General features: G+C 39.4%; 1 protein-coding gene across 2 annotated transcripts in view; it reads right to left on the bottom strand.

The window, feature by feature from the left end:
• Nucleotides 1-23514, bottom strand: part of taf3 (TAF3 RNA polymerase II, TATA box binding protein (TBP)-associated facto) — a 189460-nt gene that overhangs the window by 156216 nt on the left and 9730 nt on the right. The window contains exon 2 of one of the 2 annotated variants that reach the window (XM_078552981.1): nucleotides 13106-13348. The exons of the other annotated variant lie outside the window; for it this stretch is intronic. Within the exon in view, the coding sequence (XP_078409107.1) occupies nucleotides 13106-13348 (243 nt within the window). The remainder of the gene's footprint in view (nucleotides 1-13105; nucleotides 13349-23514) is intronic. 2 annotated transcript variants of the gene reach the window in all.

The raw sequence follows: 23514 nt of genomic DNA, 5'->3' as shown, positions 1-23514 counted from the left end.
AAAAACTTCTAGCTCATTAGTGTGGGATGTGCTGATTCAAGGGCAGGGAAAGAAAACTGGCAGTGCGATCTGTCTGGGCTGCTCTCATACACTTCAGAGGTCAGTTACAGAGAGAGCTAAGAGCAGTTGGCTTGCATACTTACTCCCGATTTTCTGCAAATTTGTTTTATTAAGCATCAAAAAAGACTTTATGCACAGCTGGAGAACAACAGCTTTCACTGTTTGCTCATCGTTAGTTCAATTTCATTTGTGGGTTTCATTCAAAGACGCAAAATTAAATCTAAAAATCTTTTTTTTGCTTACAATGTGGTACTATGGAACATTTTATATTAACTTCTGTGAAAGCTTTTGTGTCCCTAGATGTACCACTTAAAACATATGGTGTTTCACAGGGTCATCCTACCAATGTTATCTACATTAAAACAAATTCAGAGTTATCAGATATATTAATAAATCCGACTCACTTGAGAGTTAGAAAAAGAGTAAAAAAGAGATCTTTTGTAGGGATCATGCAGCAGTGGGGGCTGAGGTTAGAAGAGAGTTGTGACTGGGGAAGGCATGTGAAAAGAGCTTGATGGGCTGTGGGTCAAATGGTCCTTTTCCAAACTTCTATGTGTGGTTTGAATACAAGTGAATAAATGATTATACTGAAAACAAATGATCACCTTGAGGTAACACATGAACAATATTATTGCCATAAAGGTTAGCATCTAAATTCAAGCCCTACACATTTTTGCAATATTTATAAGCTCATGTTTCCAAGCCAAGATCAATAAAATGGATATGCAATCAGCAATAGTACTACAAAAACCCTACCATTACACACTGAATACTAGAGGATAGCCCTCCACATGGATACTGGGTAAAGAAGTCTGATTGCAAAACATGATTTACAATCCAAGAGATAAACTAACCTTTTTTTTGCAGCAAAATCTAGGTATTATTATAAAGTGCGTCTCTTTGCAGAACAATGGTTCCCTATATCAGGCAAATGAAAGTGCTTTATCTTTTACACGACAGTCTTCATTTTTATATATTGGTCCTAACACCTTGGGATGAGTGGACTTCAGTCTCTCAGTTTTCTGCACACTTTTCATTCTTTGGTAGAACTTTTCCTCTTAACACGAAACACTGCAAATTCTTTCCAGGAGATCAAGAAAATATGGATGCAATATCATGTAGGGGACATTTTCATTTATTTGCCAAAAATTTGCTTAACCTGGAACAATAAGTATATGCCTATTCTATTAAATGATACAATTAGCTGAGTGAAAATATTTTTCCTGCATGCAAGAGCTATTTAAAAAACCTCTTTGAAGAAGAATATAACTGCAATATGAAACAAGAATATTGTTACAAGCAGGATGTTTAACATGTCCTAGAGGTTGCAGCATATTAAGAGGGTGAATATGAGAAGTTATATACATTTTTTTACCAGTTGCCATACAAAAATTCAAGTTGTTGCCACTATTTTTCTGAAGCAAGTTGCAGAATTCTCTCGATGCTTTCTTGTCAAAATTCTAACTAGATTATAGTTCACCGTCTATCAACAGCAAGGCAGGGAGGGGGGTCATCTCAAAGAGAATAATGTATTTTCTTAAATGGTATATACTGTGTGTAAGTGACACCTAATAACTTAGTAAAAGAAGCAAAGGAAGCTGGCACCGAGAACAGATTCTTCTAAAATGCTGCAAGGGTTTCTAGCCAATGGTAAGCCCTTTCTGGTGGCCAGAAGTTGTTCATTTTGAACTGAAAGAGTCCAGCTGAGATGAGCCACCTATCAGGAAACCAACACTATTTACTGCTCTGTCGCAGGGCAGAGAAAGCCGAAAGAACCTTATCCTGTTCTTTTAAATTCAAGCCAGGCATTCTTCTCCTTAAATACACTGGAGTCAGGAGGAAATGAAAAGCGATCCTTCCTGAGCTCATGTGGCACTAGAGGTTCCTGCATGTCTCGCTCAATTGCCGGTTGGTCGTGAACTATTATTTCCTGTCAACTCTTTCTTAATAGCGTGTGACAGGGATAATTAGTGTTGTACAAAGAGAATGGAGAGAGACCTGTAGAATTCTTAACTGACTCAAAAAAAGGTCTGTGCCTATGATCCTCAATGATTAAGCATAGACACTTTTATTTTGAAGCAATGCTATCAATGGCAGGCAGGCAGTCCATATTCTACCATTGATGACATTCTAATATAAAGTACGGTATTTGCATAGTCCCAGCACTGGAGCATATGGAGACCCGTATTGTTGTGGGTCCCGCAAACTAATGTCAGGTCTCCTATTATCTGTAAACATGCAGAGGCAGATTCCATAGACTCGCAGCATCAATAGCAGGTCTCCAGCCTCTAATGAATCTTGATTTGGAGTAGTGGCAGCAAGAAAGGTAAATAGGAGACAGCAGCACTCAGAGGTCACAGGTCTCAGTTTCAGCGCTGCTCCTCTCTCTCTCTCCCCCCCCCCTCCCCCCCACCCCCACCAACTTAAATGTAAATGTGCCATGATGAGTTTCCCTTTTAAATTCAAGACCTCCCATGTAAACAAAACACATTTTTCAACTCTAAAAATGAATTAAGTTATTGTGGTTAATAGTAATTAAATGTAGCTAAATACATCAGCCTGGCATACTGTTTAATATTTTTGGCATTCTCTTGGTAGCATTATTAGTGAGGTCACTATTAGGGCTGGATGCCCAATGAAATTTAGCCTTCTTGAAGTATTAGGAATGGGTACTATGAAATACAGACTGATAACCTACTATATAACACTAATATATAATTTTATGGTGGCTTTATCACCTAATTTAATATTCAGTAAGAGCAGGTCACATTTTCATTGGCAAGTGTCAAACTTGAGAATTTGCATAACAAGGTCTCAACATTGCCCAGTTCATTTATTAAAGTTCTCCAGCAAGATGAAAATTCTGCTTCCAAGCACTGCAATAGCCCATCTTTCAATAACCCCCTTTCTACAAGCAATGTCTGCCGTAAAAGCCTGATAATGCCACACTTCTGAATTTGCCAAGAGTTTACAGAACTAAAGGTGCCTTGGTGCAGTGATCAATTTCATAGCTAGCAGACTCAGGTTCAGATAGTCCATGGATTACAATTAGTTTAGACATCTACCACGTATTCCAATGTGGATACAGACATTGGTTAATTCAGTATGGCAATTACAGTGGCAGTACAACGAGTTGTACTTCCAAAAGGATTCATCACTAAACTCAAGGCTAGGGAAAGTTTGAAGATTCATTTATAACCCTATTAAAAATAATCTTCTAAAACTCAAATGGTGATTTATAACCAGTTTAAAAGTAAGTTGGTAAACTTTCACAAATTGATTTTAAATATCAAGAAAAAACTGCAAATGCTGGGAATATAAAATAAAAACAGGAAATGATGGAGCTGTACAGCAGGTCAGTCAGCATCTGTGAAAAAAGGCATTTATGACTTTTCAGCTCTGATGAAGGATATATATCCAAAAATATCGTAACTATTTTTTTCATCTCTCTACAGATACCTACTGACCCTGTGTGTACTTCCAGCTTTTGTGTTTTTATTTGAAATGTATTACCTATAGAAACAAGAGAATATGACTATGAGGGCTTCATTGCCAATTCCCCAATGGGAATTGCTCTGGGGAGGAACTAAGCAAAGATGAGTCATTTCTTTCCACTGAAGGAGAGGTAAATGGAAAGCAGCATCTCCTACCAGGTAGACAGTAGCATTCGCAGAGATCTCACTCCCACAGGCCCCAGCCTTCAGATGATGGGAACAAAAAAGAGGTTCTTAAAATGATAATAGTGATAATAGGGAAAGGAGTGAAAGAGTTCTGTATTCTTAATATACTGAATTAAACATTCTGGTAATTCCATATTTGGACACCTTAATGATTATATTTTGTAGAATAATATGTCTGAACTTTTAAATTAATTTTTCATAGAATTTGTTCACACATCACCTGTTCCAGGCTCATCTATATTTCACTTGTACTTTATTGGGTCTGCTGACTCAGAATCGCAACTGGGCCACTTTTTGCTTCAATAACAATGAATATTAGTTCACAAGTGTGACCAAATCTGAGCTAAGACTGCCACCTGCAGGTGTCGTAACAATCTGCAGTACTGCATAACTGAAACAATTGAAAACACTAAAATGGAATGTTGTGTATGTAACTGAATAACAACATTTATTTGAACATCTAAGTCTGTGTTAGCAAACATATCCTAATATGGCTGAATGTTAAGCAACTTGTACTGTGCACTTGTTTGTTTTAAAAAACAATATTTACCAAGAACTCGACATGTAACCACTTTCCATTTTGTTTTTACAGACTTGACAATCACTTGTCTTTATCTTTCACACTAAGATATCTTGTGAAGATTTTGGGGTGTGGGGGGGCCTTTCATATTGCACTATTTCTGCACCATACAGATAAATTATCAGCCGATTACCAGGAAAGACTGGCAAGAGCAAGTGTCCTGAAACCCAAAGTTTTAAAACATTTGCCCTAATCGGGATTACTAAAAATTAGTTAAGCTACAAGTGACATTAGGGCTGAAGGTATTACTACTATGCTCAGTGCCTCTCTGAGCTTTCCTCTTGTTCCTGCTAAGTTCTAAATATGTTGGACTGCAAGTCACTCTTACTCCCTACATCTCACTGCACTGAAATGCATAGTCTCCTACTAACTCTTTCTTTTTAAGACATCAAAACTGTTGGGTTCTTTATCTCACTGTCTTCCTTTACTTTGGCCTTTCAAACAGAAGTTTAGTGTCTCATAATTACTATTTCCTGATTTAACTCTTCTCTTTCAAAGCATGGCAACATCAGCATACGGACCTTGGCTTGATTCCTCAAAAAAAGCATTGGCCTGGATTTTACAGCCAGTGGCGAGGGACAGTGCTTATCGCTGATCACAAAGAAAGCTGCCCACTAAGATTTATCAGGATCTGGAGCTTTGATGTCCTCTATTCTGACATTGATTTTGAAAATAGGGGATATGTAGCATTCACTATCAATGAAGTCATCCAGCAGTTTGAAGCCAATCAGAAGAACTCGTACAGGCAGAGGAGCAGAAAGTAAAAAGCATGGATTATAATTCACATCTTATTGTATAGAAAGCAAACAAAGATTGGGACAGACACATGGGATTAAGGTAGATGTTGAAATATCATAAACATATAAAAAAAAAATTTAAAAGTCATGCAATTTTTAAACGTTTTTCACTCCCCATATCTAAAATTAGTTTTTCAGGGCAGTTGTTCAGGGGGACTCATGATTAAGTATGCCAGTAAAAAATGAGTTGCACTTTATTTAACCACGTTTAACCATTTACATAGAGTTATATAGGCTATTCAGCACAGAAGCAGGCCATTAAGGTGAATTTCAACCAAGAATAGTACATAAAAGGTTTAGGTTCATGTCAAATCATGTATTCTGTGTTGATTGCATTGGTGAAGACTGTCAGAGCACATTTTGTGGAGCAGTAGGGTATTGCTGACAGCAATTTCTGCATTTCCGTGCTTACCTGAACATATGTGGATGCCAGAATTTGCTGTCAGTTTTACATAGTAATGACAGCAAGCGCTGACAAATTTGACATCATTACAACCACAAATTCGTTGTGTATTACAATATACCACTATTATTATCCTTTCACTTACGCCACCTTGTTCTGCGAAGCGAGGGCCACTTTTAAAATAATTAGAGGTTAGAAAACATAACTGACAGGGAATTTAAACTTCACACCTGTGGCTTATATCAGAATAACTAAAGGATCAGTCATCAACTCACTGAGAGCCATCCACTAACCTGTACATTAACATTTGACATAATTTCTAAAACAACCTGCACAAAAAGGGACAGTCAATATGTAGTAGTTGCATAAAACATTATTTTTTTTAAAAAATGAAGTAAAAACATCATCCCCTCAATGTTTCCCAGTGCTTAAGACAGTTTTTAATTAAAATGGCCAATTAAGTGAAAACGTACTGTACTCTGTTGGATATATGCACAATGCTCATATGAAAGATTAAATTTTAGTTTAAGTGAAGAATGACAATGATATTGGAACTTAAGACAACTTTACCCTATGTCAAATACTACTAACTCCCACAGTACCATCTGTTGAGTTTAATCGCAGCAGTGATGATAATATTTCTGGCCTTTTTTCACCTTTACCATCTCACATCCATTTAAATGGTCTCCAGAGTGTCTCTATCAAATGCACAATTGTGAACTAATTTAGCAATCTGGGAATAGTCAGATTCTGCAATTCAATAAAATGACTCTATATATCATCTTCATTCAATTAAATATATTCTACAAATTTATTCTACATCAAATTCTTCATTTATTCCCAAGGTTGGATTGGTTATAAAATTTTGAAGATATGCGCAACAATCTGGAGCATGTATGCTAAGAACCTTAGGCTCTGAATTTTTACTATTACTTCAAAGCTATATTGTAGTCAGTAGATCAATGTGCCATAACCTGCAGTGTATGAGCAATTGTTTCCATCTTCACTCCCAGAGATTAATAAAATTGATAACATTTCAGCACTCTCCTCCATGTCTGTGTAATTTCTGTGAATAATCTGTGACATTTCAGTCTCTAAATCAGTCCAACTATATAGATATTGCAGCTTGTCTGAGTCTTAACTAATTTAACTAAAACTGGTGTAATTGGCCATGGTTTTGGTGCCTTAGAAAGATCTAGTAGTCTTCAGAATTCATTACCCAGAACGAAATTTTAAGAATAGGACTTGAGCTGGGTCCTGGGGGACTAATGGCCTTGAACACACCTATCCCAAAAAAAGTCAGTGCCTTAGAATAAATTGGGAAAGGACATTTTAAACTCACAGCTAAACACATGGAAACTTTTTAGTTAAGAGGCAAAGCTATAAATGTAAATACAGAAAAGGCAGGGAATTGGGAATTTAAAAAAAGATCAGCACTACCAAAGCCAGTAAAAATGTCAAAACAGGTTTGATGAAAGGAAGTATTCCTATTTTCTTAAAGATTATACAGACTATTTGATCACAAGCAAACCCAATACTTAGTTGCCAGCTCAACAAGTAATCCAAAGTGTTTATTCACTTCAGGTGATAAAATGCCTTCAATCTGGCATCCATTTAAAATCATTAAAACGTTTTTCCAAGATAAGAGGTTTACTACCTGTGTAGGGCCATTGGTTATTTCTCATAACGGAGGTCGTGAAGAAATCCTATTAAGTAAATCCTTGTGTTTTCTGCAATAATTTAAGTTAGAATAGCCCATTCCATTCAAGACACATCTTCCATGCATACGAGGTTCTTTCTGATAAATTAAGAATTTTCAATTTTCAAGCACAAATATTTTACTCCTTCCCAACCTTCTGTCAGATTGAAATCTAGACTCCTGTTCAATCTTCCAAAGAGTCAATCTTTTCCAAAAAAAATTTAACGGTTGAAGGGCTCTTGAAAAGTTTGCAGAGCATATTAAGCCTGAAATCCTAGTCAGGCTTCTGCTGAAGAGTCACATGGACTCGAAGCGTTGACTGTGTTCCCCTCCGCAGATACTGCCAGACCTGCTGGGTTTTTCCAGGTATTTTTGTTTTGGTTTTTAATTAAAACTGCCTGACTATGCATCTTCAAATAGTTTGTAAATAAACTTGTTGATAATCTCTACTAGGGGGCGCTGCACATCACAGCAGCAACACAGCTCAACTTTCTTTAAACCCAAGCAGGAGGCAATTTATGGTAAATATTGCAGTGAACAGATTAAAAGCAAAATGGTTACAAAGTTTTCTTAAACAGATTGTGTAGTCTATTCACTGATATTTACCAACAAAATACGAATCAATTTCCCTGACACCCTTGTTAGTGGCATTCTATACAATTCTAATTACCACAATATGAATATTTGCTTGCAATGCTTTACACTGAGAAACAACAGACCATATAGACAGCACCCTAGTAAAGAACGATGGCAGTGATTTTAAGGTAGTAGTCTAACTGAAGGTTTCAGATGATGTAAACTACATGTAAAGCTTGAGAGTTTTCAATGGTCCAAGATTGCTAATACAGCCTTAGATCTTTTTCCTGGTACCATTCAAAGAGGGAGGTCTAGTGGCACAGTGGGTAGCATCCTTGCCTCTGAGCCAGAAGCTCTGGGTGTGAGTCCCACGTCAGGACTTGATTGCGAAGGAAGGTGCATTCATAATGTGGTCAAACTGCAAATCCTCCCAATACACACCAATGACAGGTGGTAACAGCGGGAGAGATTTCTGGTCAGCCATGTGATGGAGAGAATGTTGGAGCCTCTACCATTACTATCCACTTGCCTACACAAGCATGTAAACAGTGCATGCTGTCACAGTAACTTGGACTCCTTGAGTGAACTGCAACACACCACCACTATTACCATTTAAAGGTTAATTTACTGTTTTGGAACAGTAGACATCATTAGTGGTCTCCATGCCTATGTCACAAAATAACATCATGCAATACAATTAAAATTTTACTATAGCAGAATTCTTTTTTAAAACCAGCAGTTGATTACTTGGAAAGCTGTTCATGCTGTTTTCATATCATTTGTTTTCAGTTTCTAACCCAGCAGCAAGACAGAATTACCACCAGTGTTTTCGATTTGTTAGGTGCCACAAAGGAGAACAATGACCATGGGAAGAGACACACTGAAAAGAAATCCAAACCTTTTTTGTAGGAGGCAAGTATTACAATTTACCTGAATGTCAGGAAAATCAATCTGCTCATCATATTTTAGAAAGAAAAACACAGGACTTTTACTCTAAATCAGACCTCATATAAACGTAATAAAGGTTCAGCAGCCTTTTATCGAAAGAGATTAGTTGATTACTGTCAGATGATTAGATCATATCAAAACACCAAACCATTTCAACTTAACAACATTCAACAAAGCCTGCAGGTGCAGTTTCTGAGGCATTTGTTTCCCCAGAGGTGTTGGTAAGAATGCAAAATTCACAATTTACTCCCATTGTTCTGCAGCCAAATGCAAAATCATTTCTTAATTTCAGATTTTAATATTTCCTCTGGTTTTAATCATGTCAATGCAAAGAACCACAACTACTTTTAGAGCAGACATAAAATAACTGTGGAAGAGAAATAATGTTACTGGATTCAAAAATGAATACAAGAAGAAAGGCACAAAATTGTAAGTAGTGAACATATTTGTTATACAGTGTCTCAAATCAGGGACGCCCAAACTATTGTTCAAAGACCGGCAATGTCTTCTTGCAATCTGGCTTACAAAGCTCAAGCAACTCAGTTCCATTTGTGCTTATATTTCATACTCACTAGTTTGTTCTGATCTAATTCATGGGCCTAAAGGTTTATAAAGGGCCATTCTTAGCAGTACTGTCTCATTAACAGTGTCAGCCATGGTTCGTTTTTAGCACTCACCACCGAGCCAGAAGTTCTAGTCCCTTTCCAGGGAACTGAGCCTACAAAATCTAGAATAACACTGCAGTGTACTATTGAGGGAATGCTGCACTGTCGAAGGAGCCACCTTCTGCATGTGTTGCTAAAATGACTGCCCTCTCAGGTAGACAAAATATCCCCTGGCACTACTTGGCGCAGAGCAATTACGCTGTGTGCAAACTGGCTGCCACATTTCCTACATTACAACAGTGGCTACACTTCAGAAGCACCTCAGTGGCTGTAAGGTGCTGTGGGGCATCCTGAAGTCATGAAAGGTCCAACACAAATGCAAGTCTTTTTTCATTTGTGAATGAATCCTAAATCAGTACACCAGGATTAGTTAGAATCTATAGCTTGACTTTCTTGCAAGTTAATGGAAATGTTGATTTAAACTTTCTATTTGGCCCCAGAGGCTCCATGGTACACATTTAAGTGACCCACAAAGACAGAAAGCTTGGACCTCCTAGTTCATATAATGTGCAATAGAGTATCAATCTTTTTAACAGCCTTAAGGTTGTACTGAAAAAGAGTTGGCAGAATTCAATAAAAATGCTGAATGGCTACTCTTAACTATCCTGTTGTGGGGAGGCACTGAGCAATGAGAGGAATTAAAGACTTACCTCAGACTTCTCTCAGAAACTCCCAACTGAAGGAGTGAATTTTGCACAAACAGAAAAAACACACTGTTGGGTTTCTTAGCAGGAAAATGCATAACACAGGAAGACAAAATTTCAATAAAATTGCAATGAAATGACTAATATGGTGATTTTACATCAAGCTTTCAGTGCAAGTAAGATTATTCTAATAAACATTTGTTGATGCAAATTACATGGAATAACTTATCATTTATGAATTTTAAAGTTGCTTACTTTATTTGCCTTCGCATATGTGTGCTGCACTCATTTCATTGTGTTACAAACTAAGAAAAATGTTGAATAATCAGATATCAACCTTATTAAACTAAAGTTATTGAACTCAAAACTGTAAAAATGCTCCTTGTACCATAGCTTGAACGTTGCAATATGCAGGATAGCTCTGTGCACGCGCAGGATTAAGGTTCACCAGACAAGTTCAAATCACTAAAACCGCTCTCCGAGTAATATTGTGCAGAGTTGCTGCGATAGCCTGCACAGCTCCACATAATAAGACCTTTGGTTATTTGATCAAGTACCACAGCATCGTCAGGTTTATAAATTAAACAAGGAATTCCTAGTAGGTCAAAGTAGTCAACTGGAACATTTGGCTGAATGTCAAGCCAGCCAATAAAAGATACATTTTAACACAAATTGTAAATTATCTGATCACTTCCAAACGTAAGAATAGTCTACAGATAGTTTCTCCAAGACTTGTACTTTTATAGCATGTCCTTACGTTTTGCAGAAAATCTTAATCAATTCACATAGAGGTGGTACAGTAGTTTATTGGTTATACTGACAAATAATCTAAGGTCATGAGTTCAATTCCCATTATGACAAATTGTGGCAGTGAATGCAATAAATCTAGTAATTTGTACACTGACACGAGAAAGAAAAATGACAATGAAAGCCGCCAGAGTGTTGTAAAAACACAGCTGGTTCACTAATTCCTTCAGGGAGGGGAAACTGCCACTCACTCTTACCCAACTGTGAATCTAGTCCCACACCACATGTTTGATTCTTAATGCCTCAGGGATTCACAATAAATCATGCCTTGCCAGTGTCGCCACATTCCAAGAATAAATAAAATCAAATTTATAATGAATTACTTTGAAGTTCATGACTGTTGTTATGGTCAACAGGTCAGTCAATTTTGCACACAGCAAGATCTATGAGATCTCTAACATTCACCTAGGAAGACTAGTCCTCTGTTTAAAGTCTTATCTGAAGGATGGCACCTCTGACAATGCAGAACCCCCTCAATACTGTGCTAGGTAGCCAATCTAGATTAGGCACTCAAAGATTAAGTGTGTCTAAACCCAATTGCATGATTTAGAGGTAAGATTACTGCCAACTGAGGTAAACTGACACAAAAACACCTGTGGAGATTATGTCAAATTGCATAGAAAATGGTTATAAATTTGGATAATTTATAAGCTTAAAGGCATACTTTCCTATTAAAAATGTACAAGTAAAACTCTGGGTTTATATAAAAAAAAGCAGATTATATAGCAAATAGCAGGAATCCTTAAAACATAAGCATACTACATATTTGCACATAATAGAAAGTAGTTAACAAGAAAAAGCAGTCTTATCTAGGTAATCCTTTTGAGAATTTGGATTTTTATGCTCCCAACAGTTACAAATACTGGTAATATTTAGTAAGATGTTTGAACTTAAAAATATCTAATTGGTCTTTATTTCTTTTTCAAATTTTAACAACAAATGTCTATCCAACTGGAATCACACATTTGTTATGAATTGGATCTTTTCCACCAGGGAAAAAGGCTTCCGCCCAGTTATGCAGCACAACAATGGACTGCATAAGACAAAAGATCATTAAGAAGGCTGCAGATACAAATTGGGAATGCATTCAATCATGATGGATTCCATGAGCAACCTTTAATTCCTCAAATACTACCCTGCACTTTACTGAAGTGTTTACTTGATTTACAGTAATGCTTTTCAGAGAATCTTGAGCACATGGCCTAGGCTGACACTTCAGTGCAGTACTAGAGGAATGCAGCATTGTGGGAGGCGGCATATTCCTGATTAAACTGATGCCCCATTTGTCTATTCCAACAGTTCAGGTGGACATAATAGAACAGAAAGGTGAACAGTTAATATTCTTCCCCAAAATGCTATCAAAAACAAATGATTTGATCATTTTGTTCATTTGCTGTTTGTTATGCACAAATTGGTTCCCATGGTTGCCTAAAAAGCAACAGTGATGCACTTCAAAAGTAATTCATTCATAGTGAAGCAGTTTGGGCATCTTAAAACATGATAAAGAACTATATAAAATCCAAGTTCTTTCATTCTTCCTAGGAGGACATAGGGCTTAGGAGCAGGACTAGGCCATTCAGCCCTTCGAGCCTGCTCCGGCATTCAATCAGATCATGGCCGATATGGTTGTGGTCTCAACTCCACTTTGCTGTCTACCCCCCGTAACCTTGGACTCCCTTATCTATCAAAAATCTATTTAACTCTGCCTTGAATAAATTCAATGACCCAGCCTCCACTGTTTCCTGGGGAAGAGAATTCCACAAGCTAACGACCCTTTGAGAAAACATTTCTCCTCAACTCTGTCTTAAACGGTAGACCTCTTATTCGTAAACTGTGTCCCCTGGTTCAAGTCCTTCCAACAAGTGGAAATGCCCTCCTGGTATCTACACTACCAAATCCCCTCAGGATCTTATATGTATCAGTGAGATTTTTAATCTGGTTTAAAATGAAAGAGTCTGCAAGAGGGATGCAGTTTTAAGCAGAATTAAAGTGAGACGAGATCAGCCACGATTTAATTGAATGACGGAGCAGGCTTAAGGAGTCAAATGGCCTACTCTTGCTCCTACTTCTTACACACTCCTCCTTCATTACACTCGTGATATTCAGTTGCCAAAAGTTGTCACGTTGGCTATAAAATAAAGGACCCTTAATTCGATGCCTTACAAACGTGCTGTTCCGCTTGTGCCTTCGATGAGATGTTCAAATAACCTTGCCAACCAGTGAAATTTGATATTTAAAGACCTCACCTTCTTGTGATGAGATGAGTGGAGGCATGTATTCTGGAATATACTCCTTCTCCTCACCGAGACTCTTGGTTCCAGGCTGTGGGAATTGAAGCACATTATTTTTGCTGACAGGAAATGCTGGGATTTGGTGTGCAAATCCAATGGGCTCGAGGTTGTGAATATAGTCTTCAAGTTCTGAAAGGCTGATTCCCATTAATTTAAAGGCCTGGCCTAAATCATCCAAAACAGGATCTGTGCGGCCATCTGGCAAAGCATAAGAAAAGGAAAGTTTAGTGGCACTGTAAAATATTCTCATAGAGCAAAAAGAAATTAGCAGTTTCCAAGTACAATATTAATACTATTACTACAGTTTCAGTCAGCCTATATGCTAATTTGTTTTTGCTGTGGGTGAGTGTAACCTGAGGCAACCCAGCCCCCAATTTCCCCTCCCCCCCTTGCAGGAAAGAACCTAGCTTCTGCTTGGGACTTCTTTGTTGTTTTGTAGGAAAATGTGACATCCTTTGTCACTGTGGCAGAAAAACAGTGTTACACCAACAAGCTGTGCCACTCATGTGTCCAGTTTTGCCATTTTTCCAGAGCAACGTTCCAGTCTGTCTCCACTAATGATCGTTCAGTCATTATTTAGGTTTAAACCTTGTAGCTTGTAGTATTTTGATTAGAACATAAGTTGAATGAACTAATCAGCAGCAGGATTTAATGTGGCAGCATGATGAAAAAGTATTTGAAATGCTACATTTCAATGACAAAATATTACATTAAATTGCAGAAAAAAGACTTGCATCTATATAAATTTGGCTTTATATAAATTGTAGGTGACTATATCGATGATTGTAAATGTCAAAATAATCAGATTTGACTATCTGATTTCTCCCATACTTTTTAACTTTCTAAAATCTCATCCAATATCTATCCCATTCTTTCTATGACAGCCTATTCTTGCAACCCACCCTCACTCAAGTGCTCAATGAAGTGAACTTAAGTGAATCTTAATTGATGATTAGCTCTTTATTCATGATAATGCTTCTCAACAATTAATAATACCAAATTGTCTCATACCATACTTTGATGTAATTCAGCAGTTCAGTGCAATGATTTATTCTGCCTATGCTACTGCCAAAATACAGGGTTTTCAATATTGTCTTAATGAAGGAACTCTCAAGTCTTATCATGCAAAAGGCCACTAATTCAGTGTCAGCTAGAAACCCAGTGCATTAGAGTACACATTGCTGTAGTCACAATGCAGTCAACAGCACCTGAACTGTGGTGTATTAATAAATCCAAAATTTTAATTAGTAACAAAGATGTTAATTAAATGCAAATGCATTCAGGTGCTTTTCAATTATTAAACGAAAATCATTTTTTGAACTTTACAGCAACGGATTGTCAAAATAAAAAAACACAATTTATTATTTTTTTAATTGAAAATGTAAGTTAAATTAATAATTAGAATAATTTTGGGTGAATTCATCTTAAAGATACTATAGATCATCAACTATGTCTAATTATAAAATGGAAACATAAGTATTTTTGCATTATGTGCTGTTTAAATTACTTTCAAAATGGCAGCCTTCCGTCTCAGTTGATGGTTTGTACCATGGTGGGTGACTCTGTGTTAAGCATTGCCTGGTATGGCTCAGGAACCCCACTCTGGCATGGCAGTGTCTGTCATATTTCTTGCAAAGGAAGACAGTGGGCTGAGAAGGTGCACGATTCACAGACCACTGTTGACTCTGGGCCCTCTCCTTGGCCAGCTGAGCCAAGTTTCATGCTGTCCAACGTCCTTCCAAACAGTCAACTTCCGGAGGTCATGGCCATAAGCAACTGTCTCCCAGTTGTGTCAACGTCCGCCATCTCCATATCTAGCTCGCAGATGTCCTTGCAGCACAGGAATGGACGCTCAAGAGGTCGTGGCTCAGTGGCCAGTTCACCATACAGAATATCTTTGGGTATATGGCCATCATTCATCCAATGAATATGGTGGGCTTTTGGTATTGGCCTTTTAATATTCACTTTTGCACTTAAGGCTGTTGCACAAAGCTTCCGTGCCTCTTGCTTGCCAATTTCTTTATGTTCCAGTCCCCTTTCCCCAACCCACTGAAATCTGGTTACCTAGACAATATTCTTTATATATGAGCTTTGATTGAGAATACTGGCAGGCTGGTTAACCATTGTGACAGGTGAAAAGGCAGCAATCACAGCCAAATCTGATCACATTCATACAAGATATCCATAAACAACATGCTCCTCACTTGCTACATAATGATCATAAGCAAAAGCCCAGCTGGTTTTACACCTCCGTGCTTTACAGACGCAGAGGTAAACTGCAGCATCCATCTGGTTTAAAATCAGCTAACTCAGCATGGGCTAGGCATCGAATCTGGGACATATCTGCGCTATGTGTCTTAATCACTTCTTACCTTAACCAGTTGAGGTGACAGATTAATCTAAGAAACATTCCCCACCATGTTTTCTAAACCAACTGCTAATACATTAAGAACAATTCTGCTGGCGACATTGATTTTGTTACACAATTGAAATAAATTGCTGCTTGATTTTATGCAATGCAATGAAGGATTCACTTTACTAAAATATCATGAGTTTGGAGCAGATCAGTTTGGTCAACCCTACTAAGTAAGGACAAAACTGAACCAGAATACAAACAAGTTTCTTTAGAGCAAAGTACAATGCTGTAACGAACTCCAACCCTTAACTTGAGTTTAAATCGAAGTTGCAGTTCGGAAACTACAATTCCCGTCGGGCCTCTGGACTTCTGCACGTGCACCGAAGAACGGCTGCACACATGTAGTTCGTTGTCTTCAGGCCAGGAATCATACCCTACACACAAGTGCATAAGAAAAGGAGGTGAGGAAGTGAAACAGCATGAAACTGGAGGCCAGGTGAACGGAACAGGAGCGCCATTCGAGAGAAGGTGTCCCAGGGCACAGGACACAAGGAGGGGGACAGGGAGAAGGTCCCAAACCAAGAACAAAGTCCAAAAACGGGCAGGGACAAAGACAGGGATCAGAGATAGATCCCACTGAGTCAAGATAAATGGCAGGAGCAGAGAAAAAGGCTCCAAGTTAAAGAAAGAGCTGCAGGGAGCAGACTTAAAGCAAAGGGGCTCGAGAGAAGCCCAGAAAATCCGAGAGGACAGCTGAAGGTTGGTGCCTCCATGCTGCGGGTCATAAGGGGAAGGGTACTCCTTTGGAGCAGTCGTGTTCTGCTCGGCACAGCCGAAGATCTGAAAGTGCGCTTGGAAGGTGAAACGTGAGCGTACTCGGAGATCCAGAAGAAATAAATCTCAGAATGCGAGATTGAAATCCTGGAGATGGATCCTTGTTGAAGTCATTCAAGTGGGAGCGACATTTGGAGAGAATTCTAAGGCATGCTCTTGAAATGTGGAAATTGGAAACCCTCGTGGGAAAGACAGGGTTTCAGTCAGAACGGTTGGCTCACAGTGTGACAAGCATCTGGATGAGTTGTTGAGAAATCCACAGAATCTGCTTGGGTCGCACCTGTCACTTACTTTGGAGTGTGGTGTGTCTGACCACAGTTTGCCTGTTAATTCACATCTACTGCATACGTACCCTGAATATTGGAGTTTAAGATAGATATGGTAAATTGTTTTATTTCTCCAAATTGTCTGTAAAGATATAGCTGGGGTGAAAGAGTAGTGAATATTTGAATTATATTCTTGTGTTGGTATTGTGATCTTTCCAATCTTTTTGTCTGGTGTAAAATAGTCCATTTTTCTTGTTCTAATAAAGATTTTAGTCTTTCTGTTAAAAGTTCACCAGCAGACTCGAGTGAATTTGTTCAGTAACTTAACTCCACAGTTTCTAAAAAATAATAAAAGTTAGGATCTATCAAGCCAGGCTTCACTCTGGGATCTGACTTGTCCAGTAGTAACATCAGGTGGGATCGTAACAACGCATAGTAGCCAAGTACGTGTCCAAATTCAAAAGAAGAATGTGAAAGAAGATGCCATAGTTATGTACAAACACTTGTAAGACGGAAACGAAAATGTATTTATGAAATAAAATTTAATTTGACCTGTCCTGAGATCACAGTTGTAAACAATGACAGCTGCTACTGAATCAATGAAAAGGACAATGGAAAAGAGGATCATGGACAACTGTGATAGCAATGTGAAGAATCAGAGGACCATCAAATACAGTGTTGGTCATTGAAAGATGCTCAAGGAAAGGTTATAAAAGACTGTCATGGTATGATGGGGACACTAAATAAGTACTTTGCATCAGTCTTCGCTCTTTGATTAAAGATGATATTTAATGGTCGAATTAAAAGGTGCATTTAGCAACCAAATTGTTTAATATTCATGTAGATGAAATAGACTGTTTTTAAAAGAATAAGGTCCCTTACAAAGATAGAGTTACCAACCCAGGTAATACCACCCTAAGGCCTCAAGTGGATGGGATAAATCTTTGCCCTGAAGCAGCCCATGTCCAAATGCAGCAAGACTTGGACAATATCCAGGCTTGGGCTGACAAGTGGTAAGTAACATTCACGCCACACAAGTGCCAGGCAACGACCACCTCCAACAAGAGATAATCTAACCATTGCCCCTTGACGTTCAATGGCATTACCATCACTGAATCCCCCATTATCAACATCCTGGGGGTTACCATCGACCAGAAACTAAACTGGACTAGCCATATAAATACTGTGGCTACAAGAGCAGGTCAGAGGCTAGGAATCCTGCAGTGAGAAACTCACCTTCTGACTCCCCAAATCCTGTCCACCATCTACAAGGCACAAGTCAGGAGTGTGATAGAATGCTCTCCACTTGACTGGATGAGTGCCGCTCCAACAACACTCAACAAGTTTGACACCATCCAGGATAAACCAGCTCACTTGATTGGCACCCCATCAACAAACATTCACTCCCTCCACCACCGACGCAAAGTGACTGCAGTGAATACCATCTACAAGATGCACTGCGGAAACCCGTCAAGCCTCCTTAGGCAGCACCTTCTAAACCCACGACCAATACCATCTAGAAGGACAAGTGCAGAAGATGCATGGGAATACCACCACCTGCAAGTTCCCCTCCAAGCCACACACCATCCTGACTTGGAAATACTTCGCCGTTCCTTCGCTGTCGCTGGGTCAAAATCCTGGAACTCCCTCCCTAGCGGCACTGTGGGTGTACCTACACCACTTGGACAGTAGCAGTTCAAGAAGGCTGCACCCCACCACATTCTCAAGTGCAACGAGAGATGGACAATAAATGCTGGCCAAGCCAGCGATGCCCACATCCCATCAATGAAGAAAAAAAATATCTTTAATGGCTCACAGGAATCTAGAATTGTTCCTTTAGACTGGAAAGAAGCCAACATAATCCCAATCTTTAAAAAGGGGGATAAAGCAGAACTGGTTAACAATACGTTTATTAGCTGGACATCAGTAGTAGGCAAGATGTTTGAGGGAACTTTTAGGGATGAGTTATATAACTACTCAGACATAGATGGCCATATGAGGGACACCTTACACAGCTTCCGAAAAAGGTTGCTTCTGAGCAGCATGGACGTATTTTTTGAAGAGGTCATGAAGCAGTAGATGAATAGGATCCAATAGGCATTGTCTGCCTGAACTTTCAGAAATATTTTGATATGGTACCACATTAGAGGCTTTCCTAAGCAATAAAATATTCTGGAACTAGTGGTAATCTACTGTGCTGGTTGGAGAATTGATTGATAGCTCAGAGACCAAAAACAGTCATCAATGGACTTGGATCTACTTGGAGACCAGTCACCAGTGGAGATCCCAAGGGATCAGTGTTAATACCTATTTTTTTAAACTATTTTCTTTAATGATCTAACTATAGGCGTTGAGGAATGAAATGCAAGTTTACTGACTAAACTTGCTAAGCTACCATTGAAAACATGCGACCACTGCAAGCAGATGTACACGAACTGGCTCTTTGGTCCCGTGACTGGCAAATGATGTTTAAATTAGAAAAGAGTTGTGGGCAGAGCAAGTGCTGAACATACCTGGAAAAAGAATTAAAGCCAATAGTGAAAGAAAGGGATCTGGACTTCTGAGGTCTATGCATTATCCTCTAAAGGTTTATGATTAATGCTGTGAAGCTATAGCTAAGGCGAATATGATGTGCCTACAGGACAATTCACTATATTAAAAAAGCACACCATTTTGTCCTTGTAAAAGGCCTTGGTTAGGCCTCAGCTAGAATACGGTGTTTAGTTTTTGCCTCCTCACGTGGTGGGTGATATTGAGGCTTTGGAAAGGATGCAAAGGAGGGCTAGTCAATTAAGTCTCAGTTTAAAACATCTTAATTACCCTGCCAGGCTCAAAGCGCTGGGTCAATTTATAGAACTACAGGCTTAGAGGTGATTTGATCAGGGTTTTTAAGATAATTAAATAGAGTTTGTTTGGGTGGATCAATTGTTCCAACTGAATAGCTTGGGGAGGAACATTTTGCAGAGAATAGTGGACCTGTGGAACAGCTTGCAATCTCATTTGGTGAATGCTAAATTCACTTAATTTCTTCAAGCGAGGGCTGGTTCTATTTTTCAGGCAAGAGGCCCCTTGTAATGTTCAGGTCAGGGTGATGTCCTAGACTAACTTTGATCGTCTAATGAGGTTGGAGAGGAATTTTCCAGATTCCCCCCATTCCCCTCAGTTGGCCTAGATTTTTAGCTGGTTTTTCACCTCTCCCTGGCGATCACATGGCTCTGGGTAGGATGGCAAATGTATATATTGTGATCCACTAGGTGTCACAACCATATGGGATAGTCTGTATGGACTAGTAGGTCTTTTCCCGTACAGCATTTTTCATATGTTCATATATATTCTGTGAAGGGTGATCTTACCATGGCTAGTTGTGCTATAAAATTTTCTAACTTTTGATTCAAACAAAAAACATTATTTGGCTGAAACAAATTCCTTTTAAAGTAATAAATAGCCAGTGACCCTGAACATTTGCAGCATTACAATAATACAAGCACTCAAAATAGCTTCTTTGAAAGTTTGGAATTTTAAGCTTCATTTCAAACTTCTGAAATTATAAAGGGTTTTGACAGAGTGCTGGCTTTTATTTATTAACTCATACTTTTAAACACTTACTCCTACTATTTTCCCATTAAATTTCTCTACTACCACCTCCTTTACTATGATATTGGCAAATGCTGTCTTCTTCAGTGAAGATGTATGCATTGTACTCACTTAGAACTCAGCTATGCCCCCTACCTCTACAAAATTATTTTCTTATTGGTCCCTTGTCAGCCCAACTCTTCCTTTAACTACCTTTTACTATATTTATACTATAAAAGACTTGTTACCTTTTATGTTAACTATTTCTATTCTCACACACACTTTGTCCTTATTTCCTTCTTCAGTTTCCCTCTGTACATTTTATGTTTGATACTCTACTACATTACAAAACTGCCATTTATCATAACCCTCTTTTTACTGCTTCACTTTAATCTCTATATCTTTCATCATCCAGGGAGCTCTAGCTTTGAATACCCTTCCTTTCTTCCTCTTGGTAATGTGTCTAGGCTGTACCCGAACTGTCTCCTCTTTAAAGGTCTCCCATTTCTGGGATGAAGGTATTGTCTTACGAGGAACAAATCAGGCTTATACTCCTTGGACAAAAACAAAAATACCTGGAAAAACTCATCAGGTCTGGCAGCATCTACAGAGAGGAACACAGTTAACGTTTCGAGTCCGAATGACCCTTCAACAGAACAAAGTAACAATAGAAGAGAGGTGAAATATCTGCTGGTTTAAGGTTGTGGGGGGGGGGGGGGGGGGGGGGGGGGGAGACAAGTAGAGCTGGATAGAGGGCCAGTGATAGGTGGAGATAACCAAAAGATGTCACAGACAAAAGGACAAAGAGGTGTTGATATTATCTAAGGAATGTGCTAATTAAGGGTAGAAAGCAGGACGAGCAAGGTACAGATAGTCCTGGTGGGGTGAAGGAATCGAAAAGGGCTAAAAGGTAGAGATAAAACAATGGATGGAAATACATTTAAAAATAATGGAAATAGGTGGGAAAAGAAAAATCCATATAAATTATTGGGAAAAAAAGGGGGGGGGGGATCGGAAAGGGGGTGGGGATGGAGGAGAGAGTTCATGATCTAAAATTGTTGAACTCAATATTCAGTCCGGAAGGCTGTAAAGTGCCTAGTCGGAAGATGAGGTGCTGTTCCTCCAGTTTGCGTTGAGATTCACTGGAACAATGCAGCAGGCCAAGGACGGACATGTAGGCAGGAGAGCAGGGTGGAGTGTTGAAATGGCAAGCGACAGGGAGGTCTGGGTAATGCTTGCGGACAGACTGAAGGTGTTCTGCACAGCGGTCACCCAGTCTGTGTTTGGTCTCTCCAATGTAGAGGAAACCGCATTGGGAACAACGAATGCAGTAGACTAAATTGAGGGAAGCGCAAGTGAAATGCTGCTTCACTTGAAAGGAGTGTTTGGGCCCTTGGACGGTGAGGAGAGGGGAAGTAAAGGGGCAGGTGTTGCACCTTCTGCGGTTGCATGGGAAGGTGCCGTGGGAGGGGGTTGAGGTGTAGGGGGTGATGGAGGAGTGGACCAGGGTGTCCAGGAGGGAACGATCCCTGCGGAATGCCGCCAGGGGGGTGAAGGGAAGATGTGTTTGGTGGTGGCATCATGCTGGAGTTGGCGGAGGATGATCCTTTGAATGTGGAGGCTGGTGGAGTGATAAGTGAGGACAAGGGGGACCCTATCGTGTTTCTGAGAGGGAGAGGAAGGTGTGAGGGCAGATGCGCGGGAGATGGGCCGGACACGGTTGAGGGCCCTGTCAACCACCGTGGGTGGAAAACCTCGGTTAAGGAAGAAGGAAGACATGTCAGAGGAACTGTTTTTGAAAGTGGCATCATCAGTACAGATGCGACGGAGGCGAAGGAACTGAGAGAATGGGACGGAGTCCTTACAGGAAGCGGGGTGTGAGGAGCTGTAGTCGAGGTAGCTATGGGAGTCGGTAGGCTTGTAATGGATATTGGTGGATAGTCTATCACCAGAAATTGAGACAGAGGGGCCAAGGAAGGGAAGGGAAGGGAAGTGTCAGAGATGGACCATGTGAAAATGATGGAGGGATGGAGATTGGAAGCAAAATTAATAAATTATTATTAAATTTATATAGATTTTTCTTTTCCCACCTATTTCCATTATTTTTAAATGTATTTCCATCCGTTGTTTTATCTCTACCTTTTAGCCTTCTTCGATTCCTTCACCCCACCCCACCCCACCACCACCAGGACTATCTGTACCTTGCTCGTCCTGCTTTCTACCCTTAATTAGCACATTCCTTAGATAATATCACCACCTTCAACACCTCTTTGTCCTTTTGTCTGTGACATCTTTTGGTTATCTCCACCTATCACTGGCCCTCTATCCAGCTCCACTTGTCCCACCGCCCCCCCCTTAAACCAGCTTATATTTCACCTCTCTTCTATTTTTACTTCGTTCTGTTGAAGGGTCATTCGGACTCGAAACGTTAATTGTGTTCCTCTCCGCAGATGCTGCCAGACCTGCTGAGTTTTTCCAGGTATTTTTGTTTTTGTTTTGGATTTCCAGCATCTGCAGTTTTTTGCTTTTATACTCCTTGGAATTCAGAAGAGAGGTGATCTTAATGAAACATATAAGAACCTGAGGAGGCCTGACAGGACATATGCTAAGAAGATGTTCTCTCTTGTGGGAGAATCTAGAACTGGGGGCACAGTTTCAGAATAAGGAATCTTCCATTTAAAATGGAAATGAGGAGGAATTTCTTCTCTTAGAGGGTTGTTAATCTTTGGAATTCTCTACCTCAGAGACCAGTGGGTCACTGGATATATTCAAGGTTGAGTTAAGACACATTGTTGATCTACACGCGAATATGGGTTATGCAGGGCATTCATCCCTCCACAACCAATGCACAGTGGCAACAGTGTATATCATATACAAGATGCAGTGCTCACTAAGGCTTCTTTGACAGCACCTTCCAAACTCGCAACCTCCACTGCCTAGAAGGTCAAGGGCAGCAGCCGCATGAGAACACCACCTCTGGAAAATTCCTCTTCAAGTCCCATTGTCCTTATTTGGAAAAATATCGCTGTTCCTTCACTATCACTGGGTCAAAATCCTAGCCTATTCCTGCTCCTATTTCTTATGTTCTTAACCCTCATTCCCTGTTTTACCTGACAATTTTTGGTTCTAATCTACCTGCGGTAGACACCTTTTCAACCCACTATTAATTATTAATGCAGTAACAGGAACAATATTAGCCAAGAACCACTTAACTAGCATTTGGAAATTCCTCGGTCCGATATATCCAAACTACTAAAACTCTCCAGGCTATTGGAAAGTTGAGCTTGCAGCCCCACTATTGTTGTGTCCTCTAATAAATATAAACCTGGACTTGA

The sequence above is a fragment of the Cetorhinus maximus genome, chromosome 12 (genome assembly GCF_964194155.1).
Source record: "Cetorhinus maximus chromosome 12, sCetMax3.hap1.1, whole genome shotgun sequence".
NCBI classification, from domain to species: Eukaryota; Metazoa; Chordata; class Chondrichthyes; order Lamniformes; family Cetorhinidae; genus Cetorhinus; species Cetorhinus maximus.
The sequence above is the reverse complement of the archived record's forward strand: the minus strand, read 5'-3'. Positions and strand labels throughout refer to the sequence as shown.